The 14483-nt window shown below is 37.4% G+C and overlaps 1 protein-coding gene across 1 annotated transcript in view; it reads left to right on the plus strand.

The window, feature by feature from the left end:
* CFAP54 (cilia and flagella associated protein 54) overlaps positions 1-14483 on the plus strand; it is a 287452-nt gene that overhangs the window by 21766 nt on the left and 251203 nt on the right. Inside the window, exons 6-9 of the mRNA XM_039236623.1 lie at positions 5935-6078; positions 7802-7915; positions 8040-8141; positions 12962-13160. Of these exons, the coding sequence (XP_039092554.1) occupies positions 5935-6078; positions 7802-7915; positions 8040-8141; positions 12962-13160 (559 nt within the window). The remainder of the gene's footprint in view (positions 1-5934; positions 6079-7801; positions 7916-8039; positions 8142-12961; positions 13161-14483) is intronic.

Here is a 14483-nt window from a genome sequence, read left to right on the forward strand (position 1 = left end):
GCATACTCCTGTTGCACTTGCTGTAGCAACAAATACTGCTTCACAGAACCATCATAGTTTGGTCTGCTACAGCATTCGTCTGCCAAAGCCTTGAAGGGCATAGATATCTGTGCCAAAATTTAACCGTTAGTGTTTGTGCTTGTTAATGCAGAGAGAATTTTAGTTTAATGTCATAGTCATCTTAAAATAATTTCTGATTCAAATCCAATGTAAGACATCTCCTCTCCCCATTATTGAACTCGAGCTTCTGTCTGACAAAATGAGGGCTGAAGGAAGACAGTTTTATGGTCCCGGTCTTGGTCCCCAGGGATAGGAGTGGGGGCGAGTGAGAGGTGCAAGGAGTTTGTGGCGGTGGGTAGTTGTACAGTTGGCACTCGAAGATTGGAATGAAATTCTTTCAGTGTGTTCACTATAATAAGTTTCAAGGAAATTAATAATTTTCATCTAGAAATTCCCAAGCGTTCAGCTGGTGGGTTGGTTCCTGAGCTGAGGCTATAAATGAACTGAGGATCCATTTAAAGGGAACAAGCCCTTGGAGGCCCAGCCACATCTGAGTGTTTCTGGGTATGAGGGATCTCAAGTCTGCAGAAATTTTAGAATTCAAGGCTGTTATAGCATACAACAGAAAGAGAAACAGACAAGGGATCCTCAGGCTTTTCCTGGTGTCACCCTAGAGCAATCTAAACTATTCCTGTAGGATCTAGGCATTATGGCTACCATTTGTTACTATTAGTGAATCTCTACTGTGTGTTAAGTCTATGTGAAGGGAGTATATAATGCTCAGTATTGTCTTATTGAATGAATGCCTACTGTTTATCAGATATGCTTCTAAACACTTTCTTCACATATTATCTAATTCAATCCTCACACCACTATTGTGAGAAAGACGCTATTATTATCTTCATCTTAAAGATGAGGAAGCTGAGGCTCAATGTCTCACATGTAGTTAGAGGTGTAGCTAAGGCCAATACTACACTATACTGCTTCTCAATACCATTAGAATATTGATTGCCTGTTGACTAAATTTAAGCATGTTAGGACCCATCGTATTTTGGTTCACCTACTCAAATGGAGAAGCCATGTAGGAGGGTTACTAGTTTTTGACATGACTGTATTCCTGAAGATGTCTTTCCCTAAAGACATATGACAACTCCACTTTCACTTATGTTATCATCTATAGTTTCTTCTGAGGCATTTAAAATTGTAGTACAGTATTCAACAAACATTAAAGACCACAGTAGAATCTGTTCATTCTTAAAACAGTTGATTTGTTTCATTTTATTATAAGATTGAAATAGTTTAGTAAAATTTGTGGCTTGAACAATCATTGTCAAATTATTCCACGTGCCATTACATAAACCTTAAATCCAAACTGTGAAATGCCTCTAGGTGTTGTTTTTGTCCAGTGATCCGAGCTGATATAAATGATGCTGCAGTGCCATCCCGTGGCTGAGCTGATTAATTGTGTCTCTGTATTTCCTACTCCACATCTGAACCATCCTCTTGTGAGGCTCTTCTCACTGGGTTTTTCACAATTATTTTTCCCTTATGAAGAGAACAGTTCTACTGAAATCAAGTTTTTTTTTTAAATTAATAGAAATAGTTCTTCCTAGCTTTTGAGAGCAAGAAAAAAAGCTACAAATCAAAATTTGTGTTTTTAAAACTGAATGACAGTTTTCCAGAACCCCCAGTGGAACAATGGGTTTTCAGAACCCCCCTTTGCCAAGGCTGCCCCATATGGTGTAAGGAACACTGCCATACTTGCGAGTCCAAAGACCTGAATTCTAGTCTCAGCTCTGTTACTTATAAGCAGTTTAGCCTCTTGGAGTTAGATTAGTTTACTTTCAAGTTCCCTTGGGACACTAAAATATGTGATTGGGATCTTTTCCTCTAAGTCTGAATATGAATCCAAATATAACGTGAGCAATTAGTGACTGAAGCTATTTTTATTTTGGAATGTAAAATTTCTAATATCAGGAATCTCAAGAGGGTTTTGAAAAGACATGTGAATTTAAATAATCCCATAATCCCCAAATTGCAACAGTCCAAATGCAAAAGTCCACAATGGGATTTTTGTGCTACAGACGTGAGAAAAGTCCAGTTTTGATGAGTGTTAATTCCACATCAGTTCACAAAGTTAGCAAACAACAACAGCAGCAACAAAAACAGCAATAAAGCAGCCCCAGACCCACTTAGTAGAGATGTAGTGTCCAGAACCAGGGACTGAAAGTTTCATTTAACTGTGGAGAAGTCATTGCTGTAAAGGACACTGGCAACCTGGAGCAAAGCCACAGGAGACTAACCATGATGGAGAAGGGAAATGCAGTTATGGGATATATAAAAGCACCCAGGAATGTTTATCCTGGAGACAGAGCTAGGGGAGAGGACAGGATGCATAGGTGTTTCCCAGTTCTTGGAAGGCTGTAACTTGGAAGTGAGTTTGGGGTGGTTTTGTGCTATTCCAGAAGACGTACCTAGGACCAATGCCCTGGAGTTATATCAAGATGGGTTTCATTTCATTAAGGAAGCACTTTCCATATTTAGAATTGTCTTCTGATACCATATGGCCTGTTCCTTGTTACTAGAGGTGAAGGTATAGAACATCAGGTGGTGGTGGCAGTGATGTTGGCGGGGATGAAGTTAGACTGGGTTTCAATCCTCTGATTCTGTGATTACTTGACGTAGTTCCACATTTGGCACCATTAACTGAAACTTTTTTTAAAAAAATTTTTTTAATGTTTTTTATTTATTTCTAGGAGAGAGAGAGAGAGACAGTGTGAGCAGGGGAGGGTCAGAGAGAGAGGGAGTCACAGACTCTGAAACAGACTCCAGGCTCTGAGCTGGCAGTCAGCACAGAGCCCGACGTGGGGCTCGAACCCACGAACTGCAAGATCATGACCTAAGCGAAAGTCGGACGCTTAACCGACTAAGCCACCCAGGCGCCCCATAACTGAAACTTTTTAATGACAGTCAGTCAGCAAATTATTATGTAATATTTACTATTACATGCCAGATAGTTTTAGGAGATGGGGATATGGTGGTGAACAAGACCAATGAAGTCCCTTTCCTAAGTGAATTTACATTCCAGTGGGATGAGCTTAGTGGATAGCAAAGAATATTACAATATTGTGTCAGACTCTGGTCTATGTCCAGCACCTTCTTTTCCTCTGAATCAGAACTCAGTAGGCAGTGGAGAATTCTGGCCTTTCAGATTTCTTTCTCTTAGATGAGAAAGCTGAGCTGCTTACACATGTGTTGTATGTACTGTCTTTGAAGGCTCCAGAGGTGGTAATAGGGTCTGAATGTTACCGGTGTTTTATCTATTTTTACTATTAAATACTACGTCAGTCTGGTGGATTTGCTTTATTCATATGAAGCTCCTGATCGTTCTGATGATATGCCTTTTCAAGACGGGTTTGACTATTATAGATGTATTTTTCCTTAATTACTTCTTCAATTATTGAAGGCTGAATTTGTTGCTAGAAGAAGGACTTTATTCCATTTTCCACATTTGTTATCATTATTTTCTTGAGAATCTTGAATACTTGTTAGTCTCCTGTTGTTGGTTCTGCTGACTTTAAGGTTGTCCATTGAATTCATCTAATAGCACTTGGGAATATCTGGTATTCTTCTAGGTGCTGGTGATATATAATAACGGTGCTGTTCTATTTTTAAAGAGATTACTGTCTAGCTTTGGAGTCACACACATGTAAGCATATTAATACAATTAAATGTAAAATAGATATATATGTACATAAACATTTGCAAAATTATATATACATATAGACACACACCCATAATGCAGTTACAGTATAGATGGAAATGAGGCAATAGTCATTTCTCTCTAGGGACTTTAGGAGAGTCTTCAACAACTCTTTGCTTTCCCTCCTAATCTTGTTCCTCCACCTTCTCCTGCTCCACTTTCTATTTCACTGTTGTCACCAAGGCTGACACTTACTGTGTGTATGTTGTGTTCTGAGTATTTAGCATCCATTACCTCATTTAATCCTCAAACAATCCTATAAGATAGTCATTATGCCTGTCTTGCAGATGAAGAACTTTGGCACATGGAGTTTAAGTAAATTGTTCAAGGTAACACTGCTAGTCATGGAGGTAGTGTTTCAGGTCAGTCATATGGGGTGGGTGAAGGAGGAAACAGGGTGAGCAAAGACATGTGTATTTGGGCCACTAAGATGTTTTGTGGAACGGAAAGCATTTTGGATTAGCTTTAAGTATATGATGTAGGATCAAGAGAAATGGAGGGAAGAGAAGGCAGGGACTAGGTAATGAAGGGTGTGTGTGTGTCCTAGATAGGGCTTGTACTTCACTGTATAGGCAATAGGGAGCCATGGGAGTATTCTAAGCACAATGACACAGCCCAGTTTGCATTTTAGAAAGATAATTTTGGGGCCACCTGGCTGGCTCAGTTGGAAGAACATGTGACTCTTGATCTTGGGGTCATGGGTTCGAGTCCCATATTGGGTGTAGAAATTACTTAAATAAGTACAACTTAAAAAAAAAAGAAAGAAAGATAATTTTGGTGGAGATAAGGAGGATATACAAAGAAGGGGGTATGAGAAGAACAAGGGTTGTCTCCTCACAGGGAGACAAGTGAGGAAGTATCCTGATAGCTTAGGGAGATATGTGAGGACTTGCTTGGTCAAGGCCAGTATTTCCATGGATAGAATTTAGAATTTTATATTCTGAGATATTTGGCTCAGATTCTTATTTTCATCTCAGTGGTGATTTTTACATTTACATGTGGAACATAGATGGAATTTCTTTTTATATTCAGTCAAACAAAAGGCGATATAATCAAATGAACTTTTGAGCTTTTGGAATATTTTTGAAGAAAGAAAAAGATTGAAATATCTATATATATATTTTTTAAAATTTATTTTTGAGAGAGAGAGAGAGAGAGAGACAGCGTGAGCAGGGGAGGGCCAGAGAGAGAGTAAGTCATAGAGTCCGAAGACAGGCTCCAGGCTCTGAGCTAGCTGTCAGCACAGAGCCCAACGTGGGGCTCGAACCCACGAACCACGGGATCATGACCTGAGCCGAAGCCAGATGCTTAAGTGACTGAACCACCCAGGTGCCCCAAGATTGAAATATTTTAACTGCAGGATACATATAGTCAAGTAGTGTTTCCTGGTGTAGAATTTGTGGGAGGAATATGTCCGAAAAGGGACATAAAGAATAAAAATAACTATCAATGGTTGAGGGGAAACATGTATTCCTACAATAGGCCAATGACAATGATGACCTTTCCTCACCATTTTGTTTTAAGTTGTACCTTGGGAATAATTACGCTGGTAATAGGCACCATTTGTGGGGTGCTTACAGTGCCAAATACCATCCTAGAATGTCTTGTGCATTGTCTCCTTCACCATAACAGCACTGCTACCATGTGCTAAAATGCCTATTTTACAGATGAAAAAAATGAAGTCTGAAGAGGTAAAATGACAGATACTAGGTGATAAAATTAGGACAGAAGCTCAAGTCCATTTGACTCCAATATTGGACCATTTCTACTAAGTATCACAGGCACTGGAGAGTCAACCTTTTGCTTCCCCTACCTGCTATGCTAGCTGATTTTCAGAAAAAATTCCAGGCCAGCTAATAGCAATTGCATTGTTAGAATTAGCTCTTAGACTGCTGTTGGCAATTGATAAATATTGATAAAAACAAGCTGAGTTCATAGAACTTTAGTAGCTAAGGAGGAAGATATTCTAAAATAACTTACTTGAGATTTTGAGTTCTTTAAGTTTGTTTACTTTTTAAAGGCTTGTGTTTTCTTGACTCATCATTATTGGTATTTTTGGTTTAAGTAGTCAGCAACCTGTGCTCACAACTTATAATTTGATTATCTTAGATAAAAATCATCTTTATTAGCTTAAAATGAAAATATACTCAAGTGTGCTCTTTCCTCCTCAGGCCTTAGAATACCTCCTGTGGGCCAGTATGTGTATGGAGTTCTCGGTCCCACTGCTATCTGTCAGGTACCTGACATGGAGGGCTACTCTTTACACTGCTGTCTGCCAGTGCTATTATGACTGCCAAGCCAGTGTTCATGGAGAGGTAGGCCACTTGTCATTCTCAGGATTCTAGTATTTAAACTTCCATTTAAGTCATTCAGCATTTTCTTCTTCAGATGCCCAGCGACACAAACACAAACAGTCTGACCAAACCTGAAGAACTGCAGTGGAGCAAAGACAGAAGTCCCAGGGTGTACCTGCAGAAATGTGCTTGGCTTCTCCGTTCTGTTGATCTCTTGCTCTACATTCTGCCCTCTCCTTTACTCTCTGTTCACTCCCACCTCCTTTGCCCCTTTTTGAATAAGGTTTCTGATTATCTTTCCTTCCTCGTTAGATTCTTGTATACAAGTCACTTTCCTTCCGTATTTAGTTTTGCATTCTATACCCCCTACGTAGTTCATTTGTCTTGCTTTTCTCTGCTTCTAGCTGCCGTTTGTTTCATATACTCTTTTTCTTCTTTTCCTGTATATCTTTTAGCATGAATACTTGAAATGTAACTTAACTGTTAGGGGTTTCTGTTAGCCTATATGGTACCTCTGTGTTAACGAAAAGTACCCTTTTCTACAGTACATGGTACCTGGCTTGTCAGTGGACGAGGGCTTGGTGAGACTTAGAAGTAGGCACCCCTTCCTGTGGGCCAGCACGTCCCTGCACCGGTGCACACCGTCTGGTGAGTGCAGAGGATTTGAGCCTTCGCTTAACCTCTTGGCTGGAAGTCTGCACAGGACAGAGCCTTTGCAGCTGTACAAATGTTTTTTTTTTTTGTATCTTGTTCACAGTCATCTGGCCAGTTAATGGCTCCTTTACATTTAGTTTTTCCTGCCTGAACTAATTCTGAAGGGTTGGATGGTAGTGGCCCATCCTGAATAGCCTAATACCGCCCTTGTGGGAGACATTTTCTAGCCCAGGATGCATTCTAGAAACTACTCACCATACATGTACAGATAGATATAGTGTACTTGTAGTGGCATATTTCTGTAACCATTAAAATTGTCAGGGAATGAACATATACATAATTTTGATTATTTGGTTCCTACTGGAATTCTTCCTTATTAGAAAATTTAACTGTTCATATATGCTATTATATCTGGAAGCATCTTCATGAAAAATTATAAATTATAGCTAAAATATTTCATAAATTACATAAATTGACTTATTTTGTTATTTTCTCTAGAGAATTATAATAATGGTGATCTGATTAAATGAGCAAGCCTCTTTCCTTTCTTCCTACCTTCCTTCCTTTCTTCCTTTTTTCCCTCAGATATTAATAAATCCATCCTGCATACTGGGTACGAGAGATACAAAAATAAATAAGATCCTAGGAGGGCCTCGCAATTTAGTGGACAGTGAATAGTTGAATACATAAGACAGCATGCCTTAGTAAGAAGGTTAAGATTTTGAGTAGAGCACTGAGGAGGGGCGTGTGTGTGTGTGTGTGTGTGTGTGTGTGTGTGTGTGTGTGCAATGCCAGAAGAATGATAATCTATATGAAGCTATAGAATTTGGCTTTCCTTACTTTTTTTGATTTTCTTGATTCATAAAGTTAGCATTTCTGACAGTTTATTAACTTTAGACCTGCAGAATATGAGGATGCTTGTAAGAAATGATTAATGAGATAGTTATAGTGTTGTAAGGAGTTAGCATCAACTTAGAGTTTAATTCACCAATTAAATCAAATGTCTGGTAGAATAAAACATATTGTCTTGATGCATTTTTAATCACTATACTCTCACTTACTATGAATTAATTTTTTTAATCGCATATAGGCCTTTGCTCGGCGTGCTTTAGCTAAAATTGATGAATTAAGGCAACTAGAATTAATGAGTTCCTCACAATCACAGGAAGAATCCAGAAGATATTATAGAGAGGCCACCATAAAGGTATAAAAAATTTCATGAAATAAAAGAAATTGGCTGCACTATACAGTTGATTAAGTACATAATATTAGTGGTTGGAAAGTGCATCCCATTGTTACCTCATATATAATTTTTCTTTTTGAGACAGATGGCAGTGATGATCTTCAAAAGAGGAGTATTTGAATCTAGAAGGAAAAACAAAAGTTTTTTTAGGCCAAAGATAAGAGTGAACCTAAGGGAAGCTCAAACTGTAAGTCTAAGAATGTCTTCTCTAGTTCAGACTCTTTTTGCAGTGTATTTGTGTTACACCTCTACGTTTTAGGTCTGGTCACTCAGTATTAAATTGTGCCTCCTGTTCCCTGTACCAGTGGCAAATAGCAGAATGCCTTCCCACTGTGGGCATGGCCTCACTTCACCTCTTTCTTAAAGCTTTTGTACCTCTACACAATCCCACTTTTGCAACTTTAAAGGGCATGATGCAGAAGAGCCTGGGAAAGGTTCAAATGCACACACTTTGAGTGGTGCCACAGCGGCCTTTGTCTTTGACTGCTTGGTGTTGGCTTAGGGGGTTTTGAGGTTGGAGAGAAGGTGGAGGCACCTTTGGGACTGTTTAGGAGCTAGATTATACCACAGCCAAAAACAACCCCCATATCTCAGTGGCTTAAAACAACTGTTTACTTACCACTGGCATCATAGTTATAGTTATCAGAGGGCTGTGCTCATGATTGCCACTCAGGGCCAAATTGAGGAGAAACCCTCATTTTGAAAATTGCTGGTCATTCTGCCATGGGAGATGTGAGAAAGCTCTGGAGAATCTTGTGTGGGCAATAATGCCCAGCATTGAAGGGACAGCAGTCTCTTCTCACATGTCCAAACTCATCACATGGTTCTCCTGGTCACAGACGTGTTTGACCAGCAGCATTAGGGCTGTAGGGGATGGAGACTGGGACATAGTTCTCCCTTTTGGGGCCCTCTGCCCTTTCTCCCTTTGGCCGTTTCCTTCTCCCACTGTCTTGCCCTTGCTTTTCTGAATCTCACTATCTCTTAAGGCCCAGTTCTTTTTTTTTTTTTTTTTTTTTAAGCTTTCCCTGATTGTTCTAGATGGCTGTAAATTCTTCTGTGAACTTCTTTGTGGGGACTGAAAAATGAAAGTAAGGGAGATGAGCAGTTTCTGACGGGAGAGTAGTAGACCCTCAGAACCTGAGAGGAATTTAAGAAATCATCTGGTTCAGTCCTTTCCTATTACATATGGGAAAATAAATCCCAGAGTATTTAAATTATGGCCTCAAGGTCACAAAGGCAGCTGCTGGCAGCACTGGAGAAGATTCCAGGGCTCTAGTTCAGTGCTTTTTCACTGCTCCAGTAACTACTACTCTCTTAACTCATTTCTTCTTATAACATTTAGAAACAATTATTTTTTTTCTCTTAAATCATAATATCTACATACAAATACTATTTGGGCATGGTAGCTTTCTGTTGTTATTTAGTGTGACTATGATATGTTGACTACTGAGCCCAGAAGTACGTTTCGTACATCCTTTTAAAATCATATCCTTTACCAACCAATGGTGTATAATTTGTGGAGGTGATGACTTGCCAAATTATAGATAATTCCTTGGTTGAGCTGTGGAACTGCCTGCATCTGGTATTGTTGAGTAGTAATGCTATATAGCATCTGTAAGGGAGCAGGGGATAGCTTTTTTTCTGAGTAGTAACATTTTTTTTTCTCTGAGCAAACCAAATTTAAGTATTCAAGTTATAAGGTTGTCATTAATTAGCATAATATTATGCTTTATAATCATCCTGGTATAAAAATTAAATATATTTTCAAAGAAAGATGTTTAAAATTCTAGATAACATTACATTAAAAACATCTATTTCTGGTTTTCTTTAAGATGATTATTTTATGGAAAGGTCTGGTGGTATACCTTTTTAGAAAAAATATAATGTTTAGTTGCCAGTTTCCATAGGGAATAGTCAACATACCCTTTTTATAAAGTCATCAGTGTAGTACCTTGACATATTTTGCAGAATATTCTGCTTTATATATATGAAATAGTTTTATTATGTGCTTATAAAAGAAAGTAATTTTCAATATGCTTTAAATCTGTTTTACAAAACATTTCTGAATTTTAAGTCCATTGTGAACTCATAGTTAATCATTTTTGTTTTTTTGTTTTGTTTTGCTTTGTTTTCTTTTAGAGAGAGAGAGTGTATGGGGGAGAGGGGCAGAGGGAGAGAGAGAGAGAGAGAGAACTTTAAGTGGGCTCCACACTGAATGGGGCTTGATCCCACAACCCTGGGATCATGACCAAAGCCAAAATCAAGAGTCGGATGCTCAACTGACTGAGCCACCCAGCACCCCAATCATTTTGACTTTAAAGGATTCCTTTAAAGGACCACTAATCCATACTTCTAGTGATTGTTCAATAATTCATTCAATAAATATTTTTAAAGCACCTGCTGTATGAACAAGGTAGGTAGAAGATACATTCTTACGGAGAAATTACACAATAAATAAGTATAGTAATTATAGCTTGTGACAAGTATTACGAAGGAAATAATGATAGAGATTAAATGAATTACATGTAAAACCCTTAGAATGTTTCTGGCATGTAATAGGTCCTCAGGAATATTAACTACTACTATTAGTTATTTTTTTCACTCATTCATTTAACAGAATGTATAAAATGCCTACCGTGATTACAAGGATGGTAGAATATAGAAAAGCAATGTCACAGGTCTGTCTTTTTGAATGGCCTTGGAATAAAGAGCAGGATTTGACTGGACAGGGAGAAGAGGAGAAACCATTCTAAGTTAAGGACCAGAGCATGATCATAGCTTGAAAGCAGGAGCAAACAAAGTTTGTTGGGGGACAGAGAAATTTGGCTTGACTGGGTTAAGTGTGTTATGTTGGAGAATTAACATAATACATCTCATGGAGTAGATGTCATAGAAATCATAGTATTTAGAAGTGGAACAGACAGTCTGGATCTTACCATTTAGTTTCTCATCCACTCTGATGTTTTTAAAGATGGTATAATATACTCAATGCAGTATTTGGACCATAATTTGTCAAATATTTTTATTACTATTTAAAATTTTAGTTCTTTCCAGTTCTTTGTTAGTGTCAATATTGAAGTAGTAAACATCTTCAAGTATGCTATTTTTTCTTTTATTTCCTGTGGACAAAATTCAAGGTGTAGGATTTGAATCAAAGGATACAAGCATCTTTACTTCTTTTGATATATGTTCCCAAATTGATTTCTGAAATATGTATGCAAGGTACAACCTACATGTACCAATTTCACCACAAGCTGTTATCATTTTGATATTATTCTTAATTTTTAAAATAATTCTGTTTTTATAAAATGGGTTATCATTTTAACTATTTCTTTGATCCAATTTTCCCTTATATTTGTGTTTACTCCTTTTATTTCCTTTTTCTGTGAATTATCTTCCACAGTTTTTGATCATTTATCTACTAGAGATTTTAATTTTTAAAATACAATTGAATGATTTCATTGTTTTTATGGACATTAATATCTTGCTTGTCATGCTTGGCAACCTGCTGTTTTTTATTGCCTTAAATCTTTGTTATAGATCTTTTAAATATTTATATTTTAAAGTCTTTTACTGGTATTCATCTATAGCTCTGATGAATAACCTATTTCACTTTTTGCTAGTTTTTCTATGATATTTCTAAAAAAACAATTTAACTGTAATCTTTGAGTTTTATAATTTCATTTTGAATACTTCTAATTATTAGAAAGTTTATTATGCTTTTAAGTATCATTTTTAAAAGCTCTGTTCTTAAACATTTTTAAAAAATGTTTTATTTATTTCTGGACAGCATGAGCGGGGAAGGTCAGAGAGAGAGGGAGATACAGAATCTGAAACAGGCTCCAGGCTCTGAGCTGGAAGTCACCACAGAGCCCGACATGGGGCTCGAACCCACGAACTATGAGATCATGACCTGAGCCGAAGTTGGACGCTCAACCGACTGAGCCACCCAGGCGCCCCTTAAAAGCTCTGTTTTAACCTACAACAAAAATCTTAGAGGAATCCCTTACCTCTGTTTGTAAATAAAGAGAGGCAAGGGCATGAAGTGCAAGTTTTACTGAGATTTTTAACGTATCAGTTGTCCTATGGATTGAACAGGCATAAAAGCTAATGGGTAGAGAAGTTGGTCTGGGGAAAAACAGTCCAAAGCAGTTTTAACCCTGTTTATGTTTTTCTGTCTTTCTGACTTTGCCCCCATAGAGGAGAGAAGCAGGGGAATCATGGGGAATCATGGGGAATATGATGGGTATCTTCCAACTGGACATGGATTCTAGAAAAGCTGGGTAGAGCTACCTCTCTTATTTACTGGTAATCTAAATACAAAGAATAAGTCAGTTGTTGGAGGAATAAAGTATAGACGCAAGCCATTGGCAGGAGTGGAAATCATTCTGGGATGATACAAAGAAGAGTGGCTGGGAATTCATACAGGGCTCAGTCAGTCATTAGCTTATTAGTATATAGCTGGTCAACTCTTCTTTATTTAACTGACACAGACCTGTTATTTATATTGTAAAATATTCTTTCAAATTTGGGTGTAAGACTTTCCTGCAGTGCTGATGAAAAGTGTTCCACCTAGACCCACTAAATCTGGAGATTTGGTCTGTGAATCTAAAAAGCACTCCTGAGAGATTTCTAGGCAACCAAACTTTGAGTATCAGTTCCTAAAGGCTGTAATTAAGGTGGCAGAAAGCATATAGAGATTGATATTGCCCTAATAAAAAGACAGTAATAAACAGCCTTTTAACACTGCCTTAGAAACACAAACATAAATAGCAAAGTCTTTGATGTAATGGCAGCATGACATAAACTTTAATGGAATCTGGAGAGACACCTCAAAAATGAAAACCATAAAAGCAGCTGTCTCATTCATAATCTGTCCACTCTCTCTTTTAGCACTTTTAGCACTAATGAATGAAGCATGCCTTACTTTTCTTAGCTTGTAAAATTAAGGATTGTAGACCTTAAAGAAGGTGAGTATGTATTTTGTTTGTTTGTTTTTTATTCCAGTTGCCATGGCCACGTACTGTCACAGAGCGGTTGTTGGATGAGATGTTCGATAGCACCGCATCCCGGTTTCTGGCTGTCTTAGAAGCTCTTTCTGATTCAAACAGGCGCACATTACAAACTGGACCTATTGTTACAGATGAAGTAGAAGTTCGCGATGTTGTCTCAGAACTGTTTATAGCAGGAAAAGAACTTTTAATAAGTAAATAATTTGTTAAAATGACATTTTATGGTAGAACTTGAAAACCAAAAATTTTAGTGCGGTATTCCACATTTAAGAAACTGATATCTGGTTTTTATTAATCTTAAATTCAGCAATATTGCTAAACTCAACTGATAACTTAAATAATTTATTAGATTTTCTTTTGGATTTGTTTGAGTGTATAATCATTTTATCTGTGGATAATGACAATTATATTCTTTCCAATTCTTAGTCTTTTATTTTTTCTTGCATTTCTTGACTTATTGCACTGGATAGGATCCAATAAAACATGAATTGGAAATGGCCATAGCAGATATCCTTGTCTCATTTACAATCTCACATGGAAAGCTTTCAACATTTTACCATTATTTTGATGTTTGCCAAAGGATTGTTTAGATGCCTTTTTTCAGATTAAGGAAGTGTTTCTGTAATGTAGCAGGTACTTTGAGGTCTTTCAGTCTTGGTTTACCGAGTTTTGTTTGTTTGATTTTAATCCTGAATAGTTGTTTAATTTCATCAGAAGCCTTTTCTGGACTTATTGAGTTGATTGAATGGATTTCTATTTTATTTCTGTTAATGCAGTAAATTACATTGTTTGCCTATCTAATTTTTAACCACCCTATGTTTTTGGAATAAACCTTGTATGGAGGTGAATATTATCCTTTTTAAAAAAAAATGTTTATTTATTTCTTTTGAGAGAGAGAGAGAGCATGTGCACGTACGCGTGCATGAAAGGGGAGGGGCAGAGAGAGAGGGGAAGAATCCCAAGCAGGCTCTACCCTGTCAGTGCAGGGCCTGACTCTGGGCTTGAACTCGCGAATGATGAGATCATGACCTGAGATAAAAATCAAGACTTGGATACTTAGCTGACTGAGCCACCCAGGAACCCCATGCTTTTTAAGACAATAAATATACTACTAAACTTTTTTCCTCATCCTTCCCATTTTTCACTACTTCTTTCTATATTCATTTCTTTTTGCTCGAATACAAACCCTAAGAACTTTGAAATAATTTAGCTGAATATAATATTTTGCTTAGAAGTTGGTTTCTTTTAGAATTTTAAAGACATTTCTCCATAGTTTTCCATATGGTGTTGAGAAGTCTCTCAGTTTAGATCTTGTTGTTTTATAGATTTAGCTTTTATAATGACCTCTCTCCTGTGATGTTCTTGCATTTTGCTATACTAGGTCTAGGGGTGGGTTTTGTAATACAGCAAGTACTTTGAGGTCTTAGATCTTTCTTTCATTTTTTCATGTTATTTCTTTGTTCCTTCCTCTTATGTTTACTTTTGAAAAATTCTCTGATGGTCCTAAGAGACCGGTA

This window comes from Hyaena hyaena, unplaced genomic scaffold, assembly GCF_003009895.1.
Source record: "Hyaena hyaena isolate Hyena2069 unplaced genomic scaffold, ASM300989v1 scaffold_113, whole genome shotgun sequence".
Taxonomy (NCBI): Eukaryota; Metazoa; Chordata; class Mammalia; order Carnivora; family Hyaenidae; genus Hyaena; species Hyaena hyaena.